A 26,424-nucleotide genomic window follows, 5' to 3' on the forward strand; every position below is an offset into this window, starting at 1 on the left:
ATTTTTATTTTTATAGAGACAGGTTCTCACTATGTTGCCCAGCCTGGTCTCAAGCAATCCTCCTGCCTTGGCTTCCCAAAATGCTGGGCTCACAGGTGTAAGCCACCATGCCCAGCCCTCTGCCTCCTTTTCAATATTTTCCTTTTATCACTGGTTTTCAACAATTTGACTGTGATGTGCTTTGCTTTCTTTATGAATGGTTGGGAGTTGTTATTTTTTAGATCTGGCTTTCCTCAAATTTGGAAAACTTTTGACCTTTATTCAACTATTATTTTTTTCTGTCTGCTACCCTTCTGGGATTCCAATTAAACTTATGTTAGGCCATGTGATATTGTCTCACAGGTCACTGAGGCTTTCTTCATACATTTCAGGGGCTTTTTTCCCCCTCTCAGTTTCATTTTGGATAGTTTTAATTGCAATATGCTTCAACATCATGGATTTTTTTCTTCTGCAGTGTCTAATTTACTGGTAATTCCATCTATATGGTGTTTTCATTTCAGACATATTGTTCACCTCTAGAAGTTGCATTTCTTTTTATATTTTCCATTTCTTTTCACATTATACTTACATTTTTCCTTTTCTCTATGAGCATAAGGATCATATTTATAATAGCTATTTTAACATTCTTGGCTGTTTATTCCATTATCTCTGACATTTCCAGGTCTGTTCATTGACTGAATTTTTGGAAGACTTATTTTTTTGCTTCTTCATATGCCTAGTAATTTTTGATTGGTGGTTAGAAATTTTTAATTTTACATTGTTGAGTGCTGGATCTTGTATAGTTAAATTACTTGCATGTTAGTTTGGCCCTTTCAAGACTTCAAAAAATTCTTTTAGGACAGATCTAGAGAATCCTTTATTCTAGGACCAATTTGTCCCTACTTCTAAGATATGGTTCTTCTGAGAATGTCTACCAAATGTTCATGTGTTCAAGTGTATCTCTCTACTGTGGCTAGAGGGAAGCAAAATTATTCATTTTATATTACTGGCAATAGTTATTTTCTAGGAAGTTGTTCTAGCCTGGTCTTATGGTTTAGAATTCAGCCAAAGCCTCACAGGATGCCTATGCAGATTTCCGAAATTCTTCTTTCTCTTCATAGCTCCTTCCTCTGTAAATCTCTGTCTCATAAAGTCTAGCTGCCTTGGGATTTACAAACTCTGATCTCTGTTTCTTCATTTTAACTAGATGGCCAAGCTCTGTTTCCCCTCTCTGTGATGCAGTTTAGAGGCTGCCTCAGGCTGTAAACTCAACCAATGCAGGTTTCAACTCATTTGTTCCTCTTATCTCAGGCATCACAGTCCTGTGTGCCTATTGTCCAGTGTCTGAAAACAGTTGTTTCAGATATTTTGTCTGGTGTTCTAGTTGTTTATAGCAGGACAGTAATTCCCATAGCAGTTAACACTTCATGGATGTATGATTTGAATTTTTACATAAAAACTAAAAGGCAAAAACAGAAATCCTTATTGCCTTTTTCCTTCCAGAGGAATAGTCTGTTTCCTAAGGAAGAAGAGGTCAAAATAGTAATTTGAATTGAATATATAGCATGTACTACCTAAAGTTTGCAATACCTAAAGATATTTTTAAAATTTGTCATATTCCTTCTTGTTCTAAAAGAATCCTTAACAATTAATCTACTGTTTCCTGAAGTCAGACCCACTAACATGAGAATATTTCTATCTTTTCTATAGGCAGTAATGATGATGAAGTCATTAAGATCAGTGATTAAATTATCCAATTATCCCCTTTCTGTATGTGAAAAAGAGTAACCACAGATCAAGAAGCAGAGAGAGTTGAATTTAAATATGAGATAGAATCTGTGAGTCTGAAATATATTTGGAGGACCTTGAAACTGTCTTTGCAAAAATTATAAAAGTGAGAAAATTATGACAGTGAAAGACACCTAATCTAACCAACCCCATATTTCTTTTAACCTCCAAACTGCCCTTGGTCATTCCTGGGCTTGGGCCTAGCTAGCTTTGGGAGAAATTTAGTTTTTAGTTTAAATAATATGCCTTCCCCCAAAATAAACTGCCTTCACAAAACTAACGAAACAGCAACAGGTTAGGAAGATGGGAGGAGGCTGAATTCTGCTAAGATTTAAGTGGAAGGGATTACCAAGCCATTATTCCAGAGGTCACAAGATTTGCAACTTCCCCACACCCACTCATGCAGATAACATCACTGTTGTAGAACCTAAGATTGGCCTTTTGAGATGTCCTTTCAGGCTCCTGTGGCCCCCACCCAGAAGAGGACTCAGCACATGAGGACCATTTTCCACACCCCTATGACTGCATCCACAACCAATCAGCAGCACTCATTCCCTTAGCCCCCTGCCCACCAAACTATCCTTGAAGAATCCTGGCCTCCAATTTGGGGAGACTAATTTGAGTAATAAAACTCCAGTCTCCTGTTCAGACAGCTCTGTGTGAATTAAACTCTTTCTCTATTGCAATTCTCCTCTCTTAACAAATTGGTTCTATCTAGGCAGTGGGCACAGAGAAGCTGTTGGGCAGTTACAAATGCACTAAAACATCAGTTTCACAGGTAAATGCTTAGGGGTGACTGTTTTAAAATAACTGAGACAAAGTCAACAGAGAATATGAAGGTCTTTCATACCCAATTTAACTTCTTCCTTTAAAGAGCATGATGCTTTTTTCAAGGGAATGAAATAAGAAAGCTTTTGAGAAACTCTACAAGGAATAATGCAATTCAGAGCTGACAAGCCTTTATTATACTGCTTTTGAAATCCCAAGGCCTGCTTCTTTCCTACACAGTACATTGTAATGTCAATGTTAGATTTCTTAGTTTGCAACTCAGGAATAACAATTGCCAAGGTTCCTCAAGTTTCACAATATAAACAATAAACAGCTGGCTGTAGTGAAGTCACAATGGGTATTCATAAGCTAATGACAGTTGTCAGCTACTATTATCTAGATAAAAAATATTCTTTTAAAGTATAAATTGCATCAAGTGGCTGTTTGGTTGGATTTTTTTATCTTTTGTTTTGATTTCCATGTGAATAAAATAAGAAATAATATAAGTATGTTCCAGAGCAGTGTGCTTCAAAAAAAGCCTAGAAATTATGGAGCATTCAACATGAATACTTAGAGCTAGAACATGATAACAGATTTAGGCATAAAAACAAAAAGCTGTGGAATTGTGCAGACTAAGAAGAGTAGTGCAGGAACTACAAACAATTGCATTTGAAGAAGGAATACATATTTTAAAAATGCCTTTGAGGCATCAGGAGTTGAAAAAATAGTCATAAAATACAAATGCTTATTATTTTGTAAAATATTTTTTAAATGCTTCTAAAAATATATAGTATGAAGTTTGGCTGGTGTTCAAAATAATGAGCAAAATCTCCACTAAAATATATCACCTGTATATATCTTGAGGGCTTATGATGAAATGGACTTGGTACACAAGGAAGCACATGCTGGGGTTTTTCTGCAAAGCTACTTGGAGTAGAACTATATATGATGGATGATTTCAGGGGCTTATGATCTTAACATTGTCGATTTCCTCCCCATTTTCTGTAATATTCTGCATCATAAGTGTGAGATATAATCATAGAATTTCAGTGTTGGAAGGCCAGAGAGATCATATAAACCAAAATCCTTCTTTTGCAGCTAAGAATAACAGAGTCTAGTAACGTTAGATAATATTCCTGGGCCAGGCGCGGTGGCTGATGCCTGTAATCCTAGCACTTTGGGAGGCTGAGGCGGGTGGATCACCTGAGGTCAGGAGTTCGAGACCAGTCTGGCCAACATGGTGAAACTCCATCTCTACTAAAAATACAAAAAATTAGCTGGGTGTGATGGCAGACACCTGTAATCCTAGCTACTCAGGCACCTGAGGCAGGAGAATTACTTGAACCTGGGAGGCGGAGGTTGCAGTGAGCTGAGATCGTGCCACTGCACTCCAGCCTGGGCAACAAGAGCAAAATTCTGTCTTAAAAAAAAAAAAGAAAAAAAGAAAAAGATAATACTGCTAAGGTCACAGAGTTCAGTCCAGTGCAATTTGGATCTCATCATTTGACTAAGAAATCCTCTTCTAGGTCACACATGACATTAGGTTGCTAAATTCAGTAGAAATTTTAGCTCTTAACTTGCTTGTTTTAGCAGCATCTAATGACGTTAACGACTCCCTCCCTTTGTAAAAAGTTTCCCCACTGGCTTCTATGATGCTTCTAGCTTTTCTTTCTGTCTAGACCTTCTAATTTCCCCTCATAAGCTATTCTTCCTCTATTCATCCCTTAAAAGTTTCTAAGTGCTTTGTCCTAGGCCTCTGTGCTTCTCAATTCACACACTCTCGAGGCAATCTCATGTCCTGCCAAAGTCTCATGTAAATGCTGATGATATCAATTGTCTGCTAGAAATTGGGTCTTCCACAGCCGTAACTGAAACTCAAAAGTCCTAAAAGTGAATCCATCTTCCCTAACCACCCATAATCTCAACCAATAACACCACCATTATTTTATTTTTGACCAAGCCAGAAAATTACCTGGCATCCTTGACTATTCGTAGAGCCAGAATCTGACATTCCTCATATCTTATCAGTCATCATGTGCTTTCATTCGATTTTTTTTTTTTTTTTTTTGGAGTCTTGCTCTATCATCCACGCTGGAGTGCAGTGGTGGAATCTCGGCTCACGGCAACCTCCACCTCCCAGGCTCAAGCGATTCTCCTGCCTCAGCCTCCCGAGTAGCTGGGATTACAGGTGCCTGCCACCATGCCCAGCTAATTTTTTGTATTTTTAGTAGAGATGTGGTTTCACTACATTGGCCAGGCTGGTCTCAAATGCCTGATCTCGTGATCCACCCATCTTGGCCTCCCAAAGTGCTGGGATTACAGGTGTGAGCCACCAACCCCCGGCCCTTTCTATTTTTAAACAGCTCTAAGCCCTCTGATACTCTCTACACTACCACCATTTTAGTCCGGGCCACCACCATCTCTTTCTTCTATCAGCTACATTGTAATTGGAGTCCTTAATTCCAGCCTTGCTCCTGTTCAATTTTCCACACTGAAGCAGGGTGATCTTTTTCCAAATGAAGCCACTATCCTGAAGTTGGTAGTTGGTGTTTACCATTTCCATCCATTTATACACACATACACGCACAGGCAGACACACACACACGCATGCACAAACATATATCTCAATACACAATATTTAGTATTGTGATAGCCAGCCTTCAAGAAGGCTCTCTATAATCCTTGACTGTAAGTATTTGCTATGGTTTGAATGTCTCCTCCAAAACTCACCTTGAAATTTAATTGCCACTGTAACAGTGTTGAGAGGCAGGACCTTTAAGAGGTGATTAGGTCATGAAGGCTCTGCCCCGTAACTGGATTTTTGCCATTATCATAGGAGTGGGTTAGTTACTGGGGGAGTGGATTCCTGATAAAACAAAAAAGGTGAGTTCAAGTCAATTTCCCCTCTCTGTCTCCTGTGCGCACTTCCTCACCATGTGATGCCTTCTGCCATGTTACAATGCAGCAAGAAGACCCTCACTAGATGGACTCCTCGATCTTGGACTTCCCAGAACTGTAAGACAAATCAATCTTTTCTTCATAAATTACTCAGTTTGCAATTGATATAGCAGCAAAGAAATGGACTAAGATAGTATAGATGCCTCTTATGATGAGATTACCTCTGCATAAACCCACTGTAAGTCAAAAAATGCATTTAATACCCCAACAAATCCATCATAAAGTCAAAAAACCATAAGTTGAACCATCAGAAGTCAGGGATTGTCTATATTCATGCCCTGTGTAGTGTCATCCACATCAAATCAGGGCTGGTCTGCAGAACCAATATGATACAGATGAAGTGATGATGTGTAACTTCCAAGACTATGTCATAATAGGCTTTACTTCTGCTTTGGTCTCTTGTATACTTGCTCTAGGGGAAGCCAGTCATCATATCATGAGGACAATCCTGCAGCCTATGGAGAAGCCCACATGGAGAAGTGGTACCTTCTTGACCAAAAGTAAACTTGTCAACCATGTTAGTGAGTCACCTTAGAATCACATCTTCCGGCCTCAGTCAAGCCAGATGATTAAGGCCCTGACTGACATGGGGCTGCACCTTCATAAGACTACACACTGCTCAGCCAAACTATTCCTAAATCCCTAATCCACAGAAACATGAGAGATAATAAAAGATTAGTTTATGCCCCTTTGTTGTAATTTGCTGTACAGTATTAAATAACCAAATATAGTATGACTTTGCATATATTTATATTTTATAGTAATATCCCCTATACATGGAGGATATGTTCTAAGACCCTCAGTGAATACCCAACTGCAGATAGTACAGAACCCTATATATAGTATTTTTTTTCCTATACATACATACCTATGATAAAGTTGAGGAACTACCTATTTCTGGCTTTTGACCGGAGGCTATGCTTCCCAGCCTGTTAGAATGGCCACCCTGAAGGTTGCAACCCTTTATGAGAAATGAAGTTCTCCTTTCCAAATTTATAAACCTTGGAATTCTTCAGTTGACATGACTGGCCTATGAGGATGGGATCTGTGGAGAACCCCAGGTTCCCCCAACATGATCAGAAATCATTATATAGGACAGGTGCAGTGGCTCATGCCTTAAATCCCAGCACTTTGGGAGGCCCAGTCGGGCAGATTACTTGAGGTCAGGAGTTCTAGATCACCCTGGCCAACATGGCAAAACTCTGTCTCTAGTGAAAAAGTGCAAAAAATTAGCTGGGCATGGTAGCATGTGCCTGTAGTCCCAGTTACTTGGAAGGCTGAGGCAGAAGAATCGCTTGAACCCGGCGGAGGTTGCAGTGAGCCGAGTTTGCACCACTGCACTTCAGCCCGGGCGACAGGGCGAGACTTCGTCTCAATAAAAAAGGAAATTGATACACTGACATCTAAAGCTCACCTGTCTCCCTGACCACACTGGGAGGAAGCTTCCCTGGATCTAAGATCTCTTACTTTTAGGTAGAAGATTTTGGAGGCTTTATTCCTCTCCATTTGGATTATTCCTTTCCACTCCTTCCCTTCATTGCTTCCTGGTCCCTTCCCAGTCCCTATCCTGGTTCCCTCCATCTGGACCCTAAAGGGAACAACTTTGTTAGCTCTGGCTTTGAGGGGTGGGAGGAGCCATCCCAGTTCAGTCAAACATTTTCATTTTCAAAAAAGAAGAAAAAAATTTTTTTTAAGTTTAATTTATAAATTAGGCACAATAAGAGATTATCAGAAAGAACTAAGAAAAAAATAGAACAATTAAAACAACATGCCAGCATCACTACTCTTGTACATGGGGGGTTAGTATTAAGTAAAATAAGGGTTACTTGACCACAAGTACTGCAGTACTACAACAGTCAGTCCGGTAACTGAAACAGCTACTAAGTGACTAATGCGCGAGTAGCATATAAAGCATGGATATGCGGAACAAAGGGATGATTCACATCCCAGGTGGGATCGAGCAGGATAGCACAAAATTTCATCACACTACTCAGAACAGCATACAATTTAAAACTTATTAATTGGGCCGCGCGCAGTGGCTCACACCTGTAATCCCAGCACTTTGGGAGGCTGATGCAGGCAGATTACTTGAGGTCAGGAGTTTGAGACCAGCCTGGCCAACATGGTAAAACCCTGTCTCTGCTGAAAATACAAATATTAGCTGGGTGTGGTGGCAGGCACCTGTAATCCCAGCTACTCGGGAGACTGAGGCAGGAGAATTGCTTGAACCTGGGAGGCAGAGGTTGCAGTGAGCTGATGTTGCACCACTGCACTCCAGCCTGTGACAGAGCAAGACTCTGTCTAAAAAAAAAAAAAAATTTGTTTATTTCTGGAATTTTCCATTTAATATTTTCAGACTGCGGTTGCCCGTGGGTAACTGAAACTATGGAAAGTGAAGCCATGGAAAAAGGGGTGGAGGAGAGACTCCTATATATAAAGGATCATGGTGTATACAACCCTCTAAAACTTGCCTTTTATGATAATCATTGCTTTCAGGTTTATCAAAGCTGAATCATATTTCTGGAAATACTTAAACTCCTATATATAAGGAAGTGGTAAATTTTAAAAAAAGAAAAAAAACTCCTATATAGAATTTCATTCTATGAATACATTGCTTAATGACAGGGATACATTCTGAGAAATGCATCATTAGGTGATTCTGTCACTGTGTGAACATCATAGATAATATTTACAAAACTTAGAAGGTATAGCCTACTACACACCTAGTAGGTATATAGGTATTGCTCTTAGGCTACAAACCCTGTATACCATGTTACTGTGCTGAATACTGTCAGCAACTGTAACACAGTGGTAAGTATTTGTATATCTAAACATTCCTGAACACAGAAAAGGTGCAGTAAAAATACAGTATTATACTCTTTTGGGACCAACATCATATATGTGGCTCAATGTTGACTGAAACATTGTTGTTATTCGGTACATGCATGACTGTATACCGTAATTTGTATATTGAAAAACCAGATTTTCCCCCTATTATAAATAAAAATAAGGCTAAGAGAAAGTAGCACTACTCAATGTTTTTAGCTTCTGATGTAAATTTTTACTTCCTTTCAGAGCCTTGTGTTTCACATTTTACTCCTTAATTCATCTGGAACTTATTTTTGTAATGTAGAGAAGTTGATTGTAATAGCACCATTTATTAAATAGTCTACCCTTTCTCCTTGGCTTTACCATGCTAATCAATCACATGTCAGATTTCTATATATGCAAGCTTCCTCTAATCTGATCCAACAATCTTTCCTGTACTAATACTTCATTGTTTTGATTATCATAGTTTTATAAATATGTCTTAATATGTGCTTAGGTACCACATGCCCCCTTGTTTTCCTATTCCAAATTTATCTTAGTTTTTTATATAGCTTTACTCTTTCATGTGAATTTTTAATTAAGTTGATCAGCTCCTACTGGGGTTTTGATTAGCATTGCATTGAGTTTATAAATTCATTCTTCATATCTATTAACATGGTATAACTCTGCATTTATTCCTATCTTAATGTCCTTCAATAAAGTTTATTATTCTCAATAAATGTCTTACATTTTATTTTTACTAGTTTCATGCCTAGATGCCCTCAAGTAATTTAACAATCACTTATATTCCTAAGGATTATTCCAAAAGTCTATATGCTTTTTTGTTAAATTATATGTTAGACAAAATATAAGATTGTCATTTTAATAGACTAAACTAAATATCTATCTACTTTGGTGACAATAAGGAGTTTCCTTATACATTATCACAAAAACATCCTCAGAATATCTATATATATATATTTTTTGAGACAGAGTCGCACTCTTGTCACCCAGGCTGGAGTGCAGTGGCACGATCAGGGCTCACTGCAGCCTTGACCTCCCAGGTTTAAGAGATCCTCCTGCCTCAGCCTCCTGAGTAGCTAGAACTACAGGTGTATGCCTCCATGCACAGCTAATATTTTGTATTTCTATTTTTTTACATTTTTTTTTAGATGGAGTCTTGCTCTGTTGCCCAGGCTGGAGTGCAGTGGCACAATCTTGGCTCACTGCAACCTCTGCCTCCCGGGTTCAAGCGATTCTTCTGCCTCAGTCTCCCGAGTAACTGGAATTACAGGTGCCCACCATCATGCCAAGCTAATTTTTATATTTTTAGTAGAGACGGTGTTTTGCCATGTTGGCCAGGCTGGTCTCGAACTCCTGACCTAAGGTGATCTGCCTGCCTTGGCCCCACAAAGTACTGAGATTGCAGGCATGAGCCACCACACCCAGCCTAATTTTTTGTATTTTTAGTAGAGACGGTTTTACCAAGTTGCCTAGGCTGGTCTCCATCTCCTGAACTCAGGTGATCAACCTGCCTTGGCCTCCCAAAGTGCTAGGATTACAGGCGTGAGCTGCTGCACCTGACAGAATATCTATAATTAATATGTGTAAACAAAATGTGTTTGCTTCACAATAATCTCAGAAAAATCTACTTAAATATGTAAAATAATTAAAATTTTCTTTAAATGTCAAGAGAAGAAAAATGACTGCTTCCACTGAGTTTAACAAGGGGAAAAGACTGTAAGTTAAACATCAAACGCTGGCAAGGATGTGAAGCAAGAGGAACTCTCATTCATTACTGTTCGGAATACAAAATAGTACAACCACTTTGGTAGACGGTTTGGTGTTTTCTTACAAAAATAAACATATTGCTACCAACCACGATTCTCTGTATTTACCCAAAGGAGCTAAAAAATGCCCATATAAAAACTCGCACACAGATGTTTATAGTAGCTTTATTCATAACTGCCAAAACTTGGAAGCTTTATTCATAACTGCCAAAAATCAAGATGTCCTTCAGTAGGCAGGTGGACAAATTGTGGTACACCCAGATAACAGACTATTATTCAGTGCTAAAAAGAAATGAGCTATCAAGCCATAAAAAGACATAGAGAAAACTTAAATGTATCTTACTAAGTGAAAGATGTCAATCAGAAAAGGCTACATGCTGTATGATTCCTACTATAACACATTCTGGAAAAGGCAAAACTATGGAGACAGTAAAAGATTAGTACCTGCCTTCCAGGAGTTAGGGAGAAGGGAGACATGAATAGGTAGAGTACAGAGGATTTTTAGGGCGGTGAAACTCCTCTGTGTGATACTATAATGGTGGATACATGTCATATATACATTTGCCCAAAACCCATAGGATGTAAAACACCAAGTGTGAACCCTAACGAAAATTATGGACTTGGGGTTGTAATGATGCATCAATGCAGGCTCATCAATTATAACAAATGTACCCCTCTCATGGGGAGATATTCATCCTGGGGGAGGCTATGCAAGGATTTGGGGGCAGGGAATATATAGGATATTTCTGTACCCTTCTCTCATTTGGGATGTGAACCTAAAACTGCTCTTAAAAAAGTCTGCTTTTTAGTATTTTTGGTTAATTAACCTCTTTGAGAATCTGATAAAGCTATGGATGAACTTCTTCCTCAACCCTATTTCCTGAAAAAATCCAAACAGTTTATACATAAAAATTTTAGATATAATTTATAAAATAATTTTATTTATAATTTTATAATTATATTTATTATTTATAAAATATTTTATTCCAGTGCAATTATTATTGCACTGGAAACTGATTTTCTTCGTATTGCCGTATTTTAAAAATAAATGTTTACAAAACCTGAAGGATTATTTCCCTCAGTTTTGAACCAAAATTAATGGCCATTTCCTGGTTTTTAAAAAGAAATAAAATATACAAATTAAACAGAAAATAAGTGTTAATTCAAGAGGAAAGAACATGTAAATTACAAGCTGCTATTGTTTAGCTTGACTAAAGAGTCACATACTGCCCTAGTTTTGGAACATGGTAAATTGAATATTATCTTTGATATCCAAAAGGTTGTGTACTTTCTGTTTTGATGAAAAGTGGTACTGAAAATTCTGAGAAAGGTACATGGTAACAAACAGAATCACAGCTCACTTGGCGAAATGATGCTAGGTTAGGCTTGTGCAAGGAAACTAAGAATTGTCTGAGAATTATTTCATATCACTACTCAATACAATATCAAAAGTGAAAAGATTATAAATCCAGGTTTCATTTGTGAGGTTTTCTGTGTGGAGGTAATCTTTAAGATCTCTGCGGTTTTTCTATATGCCTACAGAGAAACTGACAAAACTTTTCATTCATGACTGGCCTACAGAGATGCTTCAAGTAGTAGAAAATTCACATGGTTGTCCATTTCTACAGGACTATAGGACTACAGGTGTGTGCCACCACGCCCAGCTAATTTTTTGTATTTTTAGTAGAGACGGTTTCACCATGTTGCCTAGGCTGGTCTCAAACTCCTGGCTTTACCTTACTCAGAGCAATAGCTTGGCTAAGAGTTTATGATTTTTCTGCCAAATCCGTAACAACAACTATAAGGTCTTGAATTCGATTACTCATTCATAAAGCCCGAAATATCCCCAAGTAAATCAAGCCATGATTAAACTCCTCCTGTACTAATCTTTCTTTTCTCTTAAAAAGCAAAATTCCTGCCAAATTTAATCAAGCAAAGGAGAATTTTAAATTTTTATCCTTTTGTTTGATAAAAACCTGTTCTCATGAAACTGATTACTTCTGTGGTAGCAGGCAAAACTTTTAGGCTTAAGAGTCTTCAAAGCCAGGATGTGCCAGTGGAAGAAAAGCAATGCGTTATTACAATGGGTGGAGCTGCTTTCTCCTCTGAGGCAGTATAAGTATGCACATTGCTAAGTTTGGAAGATGCACCATCTGTGCAGAGTACTAAGATCTTCATTACAGTCAAAAATTTTTTTGGGGTCAGGTGTGGTGGCTCACGCCTGTAATCCCAGAACTTTGGGAGGCCGAGGGGTGGATCACTTGAGGTTAGGAGTTTTGAGAACAGCCTGGCCAGCATGGTGAAACCCCGTCTCTAATAAAAATACAAGAATTAGCCAGGCATGGTGGCGGGTGCCTGTAACCCCGGCTACTTGGGAGTCTGAGGCAGGAGAATCACTTGAACCTGGGAGAAGGAGGTTGCAGTGAGCTGAGTGCCATTGCACTTCAGCCTGGCGACAAGAGCAAAACTCCATCTCAAAAAAAAATTCTTTTTTCTGGTAGTTATTTTGGCAAAGAAATTTAACAGTCTGTCAGAGATGCCGGTAGCCATTAATATTAACAGCCTTTGTAATTTTCACAAGAGACCTGGATATTAGGAATTTTTCTTTAATTGTGTCAACATGCACGTTAACAGACAAAAACTAGGAACTAACTGCTTTGAACAGTATCAGTTATTTTCATCAAGCTGCATTCTGGAGGAAAATGAGTTAGTTTCCAATTCCCTCAAAATTCACTTCAAAATATTGGAAAAAATGATGACAATCCTGAAGTGGATCTGAAATCTGACATAAATTTGCTTCTGCTCCAAGCAAAGTAGTTCACTGTCAGCACATAAAGCTTAAAGGTCTTTCCAATTTAATGTGGCTTCTTTTCTTGGTAATATAAAAGTCAATCTTGAAGAATCCTTCAAGAAAAGAGTTCTGTGATGAAACAAGTTCAACCACATTTTGGTAAAGTTTCAAACTGTAATTACTACTTAAAAAAAAATCTGAACTGTTGGATATATTTTTAAAATAAAAAAAATAAGGTGCTTCTGTTTTCACAACTTCGTATTTAAGTTGGTGAGAACTCTGCCACATTAAAATACTTAGGCTCTGTGTGCCCTATAATTTTTGGTGATTAAGTAGCTTTAATGCTTCATTTCTTTTTTGTTGTCAAGTCTTTTTAAAGTTGGAATGAAAGATATATAGTGGTGGGGTATAGTGGTTGGGTATGTATGTGCCCTCAATACAACAATGACACAGAATTTCCAACTGTGTACAACAGTTACTAACACGACTTGACAAAAAAGTCATTAATAACATTTGTCCCCTTTCCCTCAAAACTATTTTAAAAACTCACAAGAAAAACTCTAGACTATATAAAGAACTCTTACAACTCAATAAGAATAAGATAAATAGTCAAATGTTTTTAAAAGGTCCTTTGAATAGACACTTTACTAAATAAAATATCTGAATGGTTAATAAACACATGAAAAGATGTTCAATATCATTAATTATCAGTGAAATCCAAATTAAAACCACAATGAAGTATTATTACACATCCATTAGAGTGTCTATAATCAAGATTGATTGTACCAAGGTTGGGGAGGATGTAGGGAGACTGTCACACTGATGTACTTGCTGGTGGGAATGTAAAATGGTACAGTCACTTTGGAAAACAGTTTTCGGTTTCTTAAAAAATTAAGCATATACCTACAATATAACCCAACCATTCCATTCATAAGTATCTACCCAAGAAGAATGAAAACATGTCCATACAAAGACTTACAGGCAAATGTCGGCAGCAGCATTTTTTTTTGAGCCGGCGTCTCGCTTTGTCACCCAGGCTGGAGTGCAGTGGCGTGATCTCAGCTCACAGCAAGCTCCGCCTCCTGGGTTCACGCCATTCCCCGGCCTCAGCCTCCCGAGTAGTTGGGACTACAGGCGCCTGCCACCACGCCCGGCTAATTTTTTTTTTTTGTATTTTTAGTAGAGACAGGGTTTTACCATGTTAGACAGGACGGTCTCGATCTCCTGACCTTGTGATCCGCCCGCCTCGGCCTCCCAAAGTGCTGGGATTACAGGTGTGAGCCACCGCGCCCGGCCAGCAGCATTATTTTTAATAGTTCAAAATGGAAAACAATCCTAATGTCCCTCATTTGGTGAATGAATAAACAAAATGTGATATTTCCATATACTGGAATACTACCCAGCAATAAAAATAAAGAACTACAAATACACACTACAACACGGATAAGCCTTGAAAGCATTGTGCTGTGTAAAAGAAGCTAGATGCAAAAGACTACATATTGTATGAGTACATTTATACGACATTTTTGGAAAAGGTTTAACTACAGAGACAGAAAGCAAATTAGTGGTTACCTGGGGTTGAGGGTGTGAGTGAAGATTAGAACCGGGGAACTTAAAAAAAAAATTTGCTATCCTATCAACTGACAAAAAAGCAAGTGGTCCAAAGATGGACTGTTGTGGCCAGCCACGGTGGCTCACCCCTGTAATCCCAGCACTTTGAGAGACTGAGGTGGGTGGATCACCTGAGGTCAGGAGTTCGAGACCAGCCTGGCCAACATGGTGAAACCCCCTCTCTACTAAAAATACAAAAATCAGTCGGGCGTGATGGTGCGCGCTTGTAATCCCAGCTGCTAGGAAGGCTGAGGCACGAGAATAGCTTGAACCCGGGAGGCAGAGGTTGCAGTGAGCCGAGACCGCACCACTGCACTCCAGCCTGGGTGATGGAGCGAGACTCCATCTCAAAAAAAAAAAAATAGATGATTTGTTGTGACAGATGTACAATGATGGGTAAATTTTATGGTATGTGAAATACAGTTCAGTAAAGCTTCTTTAAAAAGTAACAGGACAGAAAACAAACAAAAAAAGCTGGAGCATATATCTGGTTCCCAAAACCACGCACAGACCTTAGATTTAGAATTTATATATTATCTATTACTTGAGTTGACTAAACAGATGATTGTTTATTATTAAACAGGAATTTTCAGATACTTTCATTATTAAAATTATTTGCCTGCAAACAATTTTTGTAGGGAAATCTTGTATCTTTTGTTAAGTACAAGATAAACATAACAACGCTCTAGCAATTCCCTCTCACTCTTTTTTTTTTTTTTTTTTTTTGTGAGACAAGGTCTGACTCTGTCGTTCAGGAGGGAGCAGTGCGGTAGCAGGATCCTAGCTCACTGTCACCTTGACTTCCCACCTCATTGCAGCCTTGACCTCCTGGGCTCAAGCAATCCTCCCATCTCAGCCTCCCAAGTAGCTAGGACAACAGGCACATGCCACCACGCCCAGCTAATTTTTGTATTTTTTAGTAGAGATGAGGTCTATGTTGCCCAGGCTGGTCTTGGAACTCCTGAGCTCAAGAGATCCTCCTGCCTTGGCCTCCCAGAGTGCTGGGATTACAGGCATGAGCCACCATGCCTGGCCCTAGCAATTCTTAATACAAGACAAATTGAGTAGGATTACATTTCTGGATAAAGAAATAAAAGCAGCTAGATAAGGCTATTTTTCTTGCTCTTTCTCTAGTTCACCTTTCACACTTTCCCAATAGCTAGAGTGAAGATAGGTCCTGGTCTACACTATTACAAAGTATCCGGCAGCCAGGCACGGTGGCTCACACCTGTAATCCCAACACTTTGGTAGGCTGAGGCGGGTGGATCACAAGGTCAAGAGATCGAGATCATCCTGGCCAACACGGTGAAATCTCGTCTCTACTAAAAATACAAAAAAAAAAAAAAAAATTAGCCGGGCGTGGTGGTGGGCGCCTGTAGTCCCAGCTACTCGGGAGGCTGAGGCAGGAGAATCACTTGAACCCGGGAGGCGGAAGTTGCAGTGAGCCGAAATTGCGCCACTGCACTCCAGCCTGGCGACAGAGCAAGACTCGGTCTCAAAAAAAAAAAAAAAAAGTATCAGGCATCTCCTTTCACTCTCAAAAGTGTTCTGAGTTGGATAAATTATACAAACTGTCTACAGCAGAATTATCCACATCTTTAACTTCCACTAACATGAAGGGAAACGCCTGGAGGCTTTAAAGACTTCAAGTAGGTATAAACCATATAACCATAAAAATTTTACTATTAGTCATTTTACAGTTGAGGATCTGGGGCACAGAGAAATTAAAATGAGAAGTCTAAGACCACATGTTTTAGATTTGAGGTCTTTAACACTAACACAACCACTCCTTACAGAATAAGAACTGTTTCTACATTTTTCTGCTGGAGGTGTTAACTATTACTATCTACATTTCACAAATGAGGAAACAGGCTTTGACTTATTACTTACCGGGGGTTATAAGGAGGTTAAATGGTAGAACTGGGATACAAACCTAGGTCTGCTTGTCTCCAAAGCTTGTACTCTAAACCTTTAAGCAGATTGCCTCTCATAAAAGTGAACATGGGTGTGAGTATGAGTATGTGTTTGTTCCATGGTTTGGTCTAGGGGAATCTGTATCACTATAAAATCGTATGCAAAATTTCCTATGTTTACATAAATTCTTCTAGAGAAAAGCTCTAGAGCTTTCAATAGATTCTCATAAGTATTTACGATACCAAAAAAAAAAAAAATCTAGAACCTGTTAGATTGCTTTGTTAGAGAGGTAAGCATTTAAGATAATCTACATATTTTATTATCAGCTGTTACCATCATAACCAGATTTGTCAACTAACATAATTAACAAGCAATTACTGAAAAGCAGTATATATAGGTATATTTACTAAGTATATAATACCATAATTATAGGATATGCTATTTTAGACCTTGTACTTCTAAAAACTGAGGGTCAAGCCCTCATTTAATACTGAAGATGACCAACAGTCACAACAAAGAGCAGGGAGTGATGGTAGAAATTTCTGTTACTGGTGACCAAACTCTACTTATTGGAGTAGCTGTGGATTAAGCAGTTTTCTCACATGCTATACTGACCTAAGGTGAAATTAACTTAGAAGTACAAAATTAGAAAGATATATAATAAGGACATCAAGCTACATTAAATCAAATAATTTTGTGCTTTTATTTCTTGATAACTAATATGAATTAGTTTTCTTAAGAAGGATAGTGTTGGTAGGAATTTGGGGAGACACTCTTTTTTTTCTTAAGTTGGTATCCTTTTAGCTTTTGTAAAAATAATATTGCCTTCAAACCCTCATAATGGCAACCTATCAGCATTTATGTCCTCTGATAACATTTGGCCAGATACCTAAGTATAACTGTACCATTGTTAAATTACTGAAATATCTCCATATGGATAGAATATAGGTATATATAACACAGCCTATATACAGATATATATAACAGGATAATAGTAACGGTAATAAGTAGCAAAATTAGTATCAATTCCAATATGAATTCATTAGTTCAAGTTAATTGCCACTAAATATCATAACCACCAATGGGACTTGACCTTCCAGCTGTAGTATAACATGTGACTTGGTTGATATTCTTTATGAATATATATTGATATATGTGGATATTGAATATACGACAATTTCAAACAATATCATAAAGACTAGAAATTTTTGAAAATAGTTCAGCAAAACTGAGTGGATTCAGAAATATAAACTTTTTTTTTTTTAACAGTGAAATTCTTTTTATTCAAACTATCTAATGATGGCACCCTGCAGTGGTAATGGAATAAGTCAGAACCTGGGAGTGGTGCTGGCACAGATGTGGACAGTCACCACTTGGCTATTTAATGGACCAAGCAGTGTCAAGAGGAAGAGAGATACCCACCCACTGCATTGAAGGAGCTTAAGGAGGGAAAGGAATATGTAGCATAGCCAGGTGGCATTATGGTCCTCTGGCTCTTGGCCACGTAGAAAGTACTGTTATCTGGGTACATACTGACCCTTGACTGGGGGCAACACAGCTACCTTTCTGGCCACAACACAGTGCTAAGTGCTGCTTTTTAATTTATACATTAATTGGTACTAATTTTTAGTTTTTTGTCTTTAAGAGACTGGAAACAGAAAGCCAGCTAATATTTTCCTTATTTTGATTTTGGTCTATTTTCCCCTTTTTAACCTTTCCATATTACAAATGAGTAATCACAATGGAGTTTTCTTCCAAATTTAGAAGATCTGGCAAATATGAGCACACTGTCTATAAATTCACGTAACAGCTTTGGAAGGTGATTCTGATAACATTGCAAATATCATACCGACTAAATGTTGGGGATTCTAGTGTTCTCATGATTCATTTTCCGGGCTTCTTTAGTTTTAGGCACCCTTGTAGATTTGCAGGATGCTCTTTCAGTGGTTGTTATGCTTACGAATTAATGTTTCTAAGGTTGAAATCAGAGCTCTATCAAACTAAACTTTACACAGAGGAAACATATCTAACAGTCAACCCCTAAACTAAGCAACCTAAACTGTAAATGCACAATACCGGGTAAGAGAAATGACAATAAGAGTTGTAAACACATCTCCCTCCACTACCATAAAAACAAGAAAGGTTTGGATCCTGTCGCCAGTTTATAGCATCATAGACATTTACAAAGGATTGCATGTGCTCTCCAGGCATCTGTTTATCCCTTCCCACATCAAAGAAGAGTACTGCAGTCCGATGCCTAAGTAGGGAAAAAGATAAGCAAGAGCAGGAGGTCTCAGACTTTGAGTTCCTTCTGTCTAGGCTCTGATACAACAAGAGGCTGGAGTGTTTGATCATTACCCATAATGTGAAGACCCAATGGTTAGAAAACACCAAAGATGGTGCTTCTGTGATCTTCACATTAACTATGTCCCTAGTTTTAACAGACAAATGAGGCTGGGCACAGTGGCTCATGCCTATAATCCCAGCACTTTGGGAGGCCGAGGTGGGTGGATCACGTGGGTTCGAGACTAGTCTGGCCAACATGGTGAAACACTGTCTCTACAAAAAATACAAAAATTAGTTGGGCATGGTGGTGCTCGCCTGGTCCCAGCTGCTTGGGAGGCTGAGGCAGGAGAATTGCTTGAACCCAGGAGGCGGAGGCTGCACTAAGCTGAGATCGCGCCACTGCACTCTACCTGGGCGACAGACCAAGGCTCCATCTCAAAAATAAAAGATAAATGATCACTTAACCTATAAAGTCTTAATGGAACTTAGTGTTTCTTCTTGGTTTCTTCTCTAAACTCACTAGATCCTCATCCAAATTTTATTTTCCTTCTCCTCCTTTCTCTCTCTGACCCCTAAGCCCACCTTAAGTGAAAGAGTATGGTTTATAAATTTTTGTGTCAGAGAATAGGAAACACTGAGCTAAGAAAGAAATAATATTAGACATAAAAGGTGGATTTGCTGAAACTCACCATCAGAGGGCACAACAGTACTGCAATAAACAGCTCCCAAATTCTGCCAGGAAGCGATCCTCTGGTGTACCTAGAAAACACAAAAGATACATCTACTGTCAGAATGGAACAACAAACATATACTTATGTGTGTGTATATAATAAATATATAAATATGATTACTTAAGTAATATGTATGCTTTGTAGAAAACTTTAAAAATACAGATAAAAGAAAACAAAAGTCTTTCAAACTCCTATCATCCTGAAATAATAGTGGTGAACATTTTGGTATGTTTTCAAGATTTATGCAAACACATTTACATATACAAACACAAGTATACATGTTACCTTAAACAAAATTAGAATTATACAAATCATGTTTTATGTACTTTTAAAAACATTTAATATTGATTCTAGGTGCTATCAGGCCTCAAGTAAACTTTCTGGCTTTTTCTTCCTCCGGTTACCTTTCAGATCTGCGTCTCCTTCCTATCTCTTACCAGATGTAAGAGTTATTAAGTAGCTGTATCAAGAATTTACTATTATTGAGTAGGCATCTGGTCTTTATGTTCACTCTCCTTTTTAAAAAACTTGGAGAGGCAACCTCACTACTTGAGTCCTTAATCACGACCGCTTCAGAGTGTTAGAAAAAATCACTCACACTCACATCCACCTCTACTACTTCCTCGAAGAGCAGTCACTGTGGATGTGAATCTGGAACTCAGGTTCTCATAACTAAACCATGTTTCAGAATGAATACTGAATACATTTCTCACTTGCCAAATGCTTAATTTATTCCTTTGTATCTTTTACTTTCCCAACCCCAAAAAGTATCAAAGGAAGAGGAAGGGCTGGCATTAACTGAACAAAATCCAATATACCAGCTTCAGGCCTGACATATTCCATTCTATCAGTACAAAGAAAAATCATTTAGCATCTACTAAGCTGTATTAAGGTGTGCATTGTCACAGAGTCCTAAATGATTTTTCTTTGTGCTGATGGACTTTGTATGACTATCATTAATTTCCATCTCGTTTCAACTTAAAAGAGCATGCAGAAATGTGAGACTGACATTTATAAAAAACTTAAATAAATAATTTAAAAATTACTTGAGACTTGGCTCACAGCTAGTTTAGTTTTAAATCTTTGATTCATTAGGAATTACTTCTAGTTAAAGTTGGTAAGTAGAAATCTAACTAATTTCCCTCTAATAACACATAGCTGTCCCATACAATGAATAATACATCTTTTCCTCTCTTATTTGAAATGCTATCTTTATAATTTTCCAAATAATTACATGAATTTGGATCTATTTCTGAAATTCTATTCTGTTCATGCTCTAGTAGCCACATTGTTTTAACATTCTAGTCTTATTTCAGTATCTGGTAGGGCTAGTTTTCCCTTATTACTTTTCTTTAAGGAATCTCCCAGCTATCCTTGTTTATTTGTTTCTCCATATGAACTTTAGAGTCAGTTTATCTAGACACACACACACACACACACACACACACACAGAGCTATTGGTTTCAAAAAACAGTATCATGTAGTGGTTAAAAGCACAGAATCTGAAATAATCTTGCCTGAGTTCATTTTGTGGTTCAGTAACCTTAACTGCAACTCTTGGGCAAGTTATTACCTTCTTTGTGCCTTGGTTTCTTCACTGAAAAATGGGCAAAAAGTGATACTAACATCACCCATATAAAGTAGTTGTGAGGACTAAATGAGTAATACCTTAAGTCCTTAGAACATGCCTGGCATAGAGTAAATTCTCAATAAATATTAGCTATGTCTTGTTTTGAGATATTAACTTCACGGGTTAAAAAAAAGCATTTTGATTTTTTCCAAAGAATCTTGTTAAGTCTTTCCATTTAAGTCTCTGTATTTCTGAGAAGCACTTTAAAGTTGTTTTCATGCAGATCTTGTAGGCTCTTTTTCCTTGTGTAATGGTTTTTGGACTAAGTTTTGTCCAATATTAGGAATACGATCCCTGCATGTTTGAGTTTGCATATGCCTGTTATATCTTTGTGTGTTCTTTAATTTTGTTATCCTTTCTGAGTTTCTTTGCTTTCATTTTCTTAGTAATCTGATCTGGGAATGTTTTAATAGGAGAATTAGCCTATATACTTTAATTAATATAACATACATATGTAATCTCTTATCAGTTACGAAATTTTATGCTATGCTTTCTAAAGTAAAAATACTTTACTAGTGACTGGGCATGGCAGCTCACGCTGGTAATCACAGCACTTTGGGAGGCTGAGTGAGAGGACTGCTTGAGCCCAGGAGTTAGAAGAGGCTGCAGTGATCTATGATCGTGCCATCGCACTCCAGCCTGGGCAACAGAGTGAGACCTCATCTCTTAAAAAACATTAAAATAAAATTACTCAATGATTTGTGCTTGCTTTGTTTTAGTTATATACATATTCCTTAAGAAAGGTTTACTTTTTTGTTCTAGTAGTTACTTCAGAGTAAAAGTCAAAGTTCTTTTAACGGCCTTTGAAAGTCTAATATTCTCTGATATCCCATTATCTCTGACTTCATCGCTTACCACTCTCCCTCCTATATTACTGTGCTTTACCCCTTTAGACTCTTCCCTGTTTCTTGAACCCAGCTACGTTTTTGCTTCAGGGCCTTTGCAATAGCGATTACCTTTGCTTAGAATACTGTTTCTCTAGATAACTACGTGGCTCCCTCAGTTCCTTCAAATACTTGCTCTACTCATCCACTTCAAAAAAAGAAATCTCATCAATGGGTACTCCTAATCCTTTTATGCTGTATTTTTCCCCCCATATATTTAACACCTCTTAACAAATTATTTACTTATTATTGTTATTTTGTCTCCTCCAATCCACGAAGCAAAAATTTTCATCTGTTTTGGTCACTGACAGTGCTTGACAAATAACAAGTCCTCATCAAATACATGTTAGGCAAAAAAACAAAACAAAACAAAACAAAAAACCAACCCTATATTTTATAGTTTATGTTATAATTTTATATAAAATATACTGTAACATATAAAAACCCTATCTCTATTGTCAGCAATGATTAATACAGCTGTTTCTTTTTTCTTTCCCTCCACCATTAGGTTTCATTTATTAATTATTTCTCTTAGCATTTACCTTTCGCTCTAACCTACGTATCTATGTATCAACTACAGACTCCCCTCCACCCCAATCTTAAGATTTTACTAGATTTATTGATTTCAAATGACATCTTTTGACAGGTTGTTAACATCATTTATTTCCTCATCTTTCCGACTTTCATTACTGCACTGTCAAGGTTTTAACGATTCATATTCTGCTCTGTAAATCTAATTTCCACTTTTGTTTTAGTCTTAATGCTATAGATCAATGGACTCTATGTTCACTGCCAATACTTTAGCTGTAGTTTCTTCTTTCATTTCTTGGTTGGCTGCACTTCTTCCTGTAGAAGTAGGACTCATGAGAGCTAAATTTCCTGCAGCTTGGCATGTTAATTTCTAAATTAATCTTTCCTTGAGGATTTGGAAGGGAAAGTGTCAGTGTTGAATGCTGCTTTGGAGAAGTCTGAGGTCAGCAGCTTCCTTTGGAGAACTGTGCTTGGCTGGCTTTGTTGGGGATCTGCAACCATAGGTGTCATTCCTCAGGGTTTCCCCACACACCTCTGCTTGACCTTCACTGGATCTGGCAACCTTCCTTTACATAATTAGTGTTTTGGAATTGCAGAGATGTCCCTAGTTGTGCTGAAGATGGGGCCTGTATTTTTATCTTATTCTCCTTCCTATTCTAAGATGTGAGAAGAGAAGGGAGAAACTGCTGCCTTTACTGGGCCATTATTTGTTTATGTAGTAACTTTTAAATACTGATATCTTCAGACACATACAGTAGGAAGCACAGTGTGAAGAAATCTCATGAACCCATCATCTGCTTCTATATTTATCAACATTTTATCAAATTCAGTTCATCTATATCCACCCAGATTTTTCCCTTCCGTATCTCTTAAAAGGAAATCCCAACCATCATATCACTTCAATATACATACACTGGGCCGTTTTACAACAGAAATCCTCTGTCCTCTATGATTTCATAAAATATCCTTGACAATAATAAAAGATGTTTTTGTGGGGCAGTGAACCACATCAATACATGGCTGGTTATGAGTAATATTTGTTAGATGATATAGAACATGGGTTGGCAGGCTGGCTGCCTGTTTTTGTAAATAAATTTTATTAGAACATAACAAAGCTCATTCATTTACTTACTCTCTATACCCCACTCAACTACTTTCACATCACAACAGCAAAACTGAGTGGTTGGTATATAGCTGCAAGAGTTGAGTAGCTGCAACAGAGAGCACACGGCCCATAAAGTATCAAATATTTACCATCTGGCCGTTTAAGAAAATGTTTGTTGATCCTTGCTTATAGAACGGTTTCTGTAGTTTTGGGACAACTCACTTTCTCAAAGTCCTTCCTGCCTACTTCTATAATGACACTGGCAATTATAAAATACTACATATTAAGTATTTACAAACACACATGTAAGTCGTTTTATTTCTTTAAACCTTCCAGAAGCTTAGAATCTACTAAAGACAACAAAAACAAAAATTTTGCTCTTGCCTTTTTTCCTTGAAATATGGCAACAACAAACAAAAAACAAACAAAAAAAACCAAGGAAGCAATTATAAGAGCTCAAGATCAAAGAACCATTGCTATTCTAAACTCTTCCATAATTCCCCTAAATTGAAAATATTTCACGGTTTAAATTTTGTATTTTTAACATGTCACAAGAAAATAGTAAGTTTGTAAAAGCTTTTTTCCTTTACTGTTTAGGTTTTTTTTTTTTACCCTTTACTTTCCTTGGAAGCTTTTAATAAATATTTGACTGAGGCTGAAAGTTTGAAAAAATATATCAAGAAGTAAAAAGAAAGTCAGCAAAAACATTCAGACAAATGATATGTAATATTTACATATTTAAATTTCATAGGCAGATACCAAGATTAAAGTTAAGTTAATTAAGTTAAATTTTGGCAGATACAAAGATTAAAGTTAATTATTTAGAGAAATAATTAATTATTTCTCTAAATTATCAGAGAAAATTATCAGAGAAAGGGAAAATCTCTAGGAATTTTTTTTTTTTTTTTTTTGAGACAGTGTCTCTCTCTGTTGCCCAGGCTGGAGTTCAGTAGCACAATCTTGGCTCACTGCAATCTCTGCCTCCTGGGTTCAAGCAATTCTCCTGCCTCAGCCTCCCGAGTAGCTGGGGCTACAGGCGAGCACCAACCATACCCAGCTAATTTTTGTATTTTTTAGTAGAGACAGGGTTTCACAATGTTGGCCAGGCGGGTCTCGAACTCCTGAACTCAAGTGATCTGCACACCCTGGCATCCCAAAGTGCTGGGATCACAAGCATTAGCCAAGGCGCCCGGCCTCCCTAGAAATATTGGTGCCAAATGAATAAGGTGATTTGGTGCCCCCATAGTTCCTTGAAAAGAAACAGCAAGTTTATTCTTTTGGTACCAGTCCATATCTTTAATAAGTAACTTGAGAACTTTAAGGAAAATCGGGGACTTGAAACTAAAAGAAAGTATAACGTCTGCCACAGTATTATAATCATTTACCTTTGATCTTAATCCCTAGTGTTATCAATTTAGAGTCAGGCTACAAAACACTATAACTTTATTTCTTCAAAACACAAGATTTAAGCCAATAAAAATTAAACTTTAGAATGATAAAAAAGATACTTTATGCCCTCAGAAAATTATTAAATTCAAGTCAAAAGTTACTTTTAAATTCCTTACTATGATCATAAATTATTCAACTATACCTAATTCATCTTTCATAGTTCAAAAAAGCAAACTCAACAGTATACTCCTTCCAGAAACTTGGGAGGATAGTCAAATCTAAACAACCTGTCAATAGCCCCAAAATATTCACAGCCAATTAGACATCAGGCTAAAGGAAGGGGAATGGTGAGGGAGAGGAAGGGAGGGAGGGGCAGGGGGAGAGAGAGAGAGAAAGAGAAAGAGAGGGAAAGTTATTTCCTTATTAACCTAGTTCCCTTTAAGAAAATCTTGGGATCTAATTTCATTAAGAAACAAACACCTATTAACTATCTCAAACTAAACTATATTAACTATATCAAACAGCTTTAGATGGAATAACTGTATCTATATATTTGTCCATAGCTAAAATCTTATTATAAATAGCCTCACTCTGCCTTAAGTTTGAATATGACCACTTGTATCTCCCTGTTACATTTCCCTTAGCACAACATGGAATGCTTATAAAAATGAACCCCTTTCAATAATGTTCCAAACATTTCTTTTCTAAGACCAGAGTACCCATGTTTCAGCAACTGTGCCAAATCTGTCTCCAAAATTCAGTGCTTATACGGATACTCCAATTAGCAGTGTAAACTATTTCAGTTGGTCTAATGCAAGACACACCTATAACAGCTTCCACAACTTGGGATCAGTTTTTTTCTATATCCCTGATACAGTAAAGTTGTTGAAGCATCATATCAGCAACATTTACTACTTCTAATCTACCAATATACTAAATAAGGACTGTGGCTTTAAACCCTGGACATTGGATAGTGGGGGAAAACACTGGAGTGGGAAGACTTGGGCCCACTTCCACAACTCACTACCTTGAATTTCTACTTCTAAGTCTCTGTTTCTTCATCTGTTAAATTAAAAATAATGCAACAATGATAACAACAAAACTATTTCACAAGGCTGGTTTCACTTAAGGAAAGTGACAATATAAACATGATAACACTTGAATGACTAACATTCTACAGATATATAAACTCAAACCTTCAATATCCTTAAGAGATTGACTCAACATAAAAAATTTAATTACTATAATACATTTCAAAAACCACAACTATCTCTAAACAGAGATAATATGCAAAATAAACATCTTACGATGTTAAAGGTAGAAATACAAGGTTTTAAAAAAGTATCTCTTCAGAGATTTAAAAACGTAAAAAACATTTGAAGATTTGTTGTTTTACTGCTAAGCTACTCTGATAAATAAAAGTAATTATGATTTCCATTAGCATTTTTTGATACAGAATAT

At 37.4% G+C, this 26,424-nt stretch overlaps 1 protein-coding gene across 2 annotated transcripts in view; it reads right to left on the minus strand.

Annotated features, from left to right (window-relative positions):
• The window catches only part of MCU (mitochondrial calcium uniporter), a 203,669-nt gene that overhangs the window by 35,705 nt on the left and 141,540 nt on the right, over positions 1-26,424 (minus strand). For both annotated transcript variants that reach the window (XM_002820831.5, XM_063727607.1), the window contains exon 2: positions 19,383-19,452. In XM_002820831.5, the coding sequence (XP_002820877.1) occupies positions 19,383-19,452 (70 nt within the window). The remainder of the gene's footprint in view (positions 1-19,382; positions 19,453-26,424) is intronic.

Source organism: Pongo abelii, chromosome 8 (genome assembly GCF_028885655.2).
Source record: "Pongo abelii isolate AG06213 chromosome 8, NHGRI_mPonAbe1-v2.0_pri, whole genome shotgun sequence".
Classification (NCBI taxonomy): domain Eukaryota; kingdom Metazoa; phylum Chordata; class Mammalia; order Primates; family Hominidae; genus Pongo; species Pongo abelii.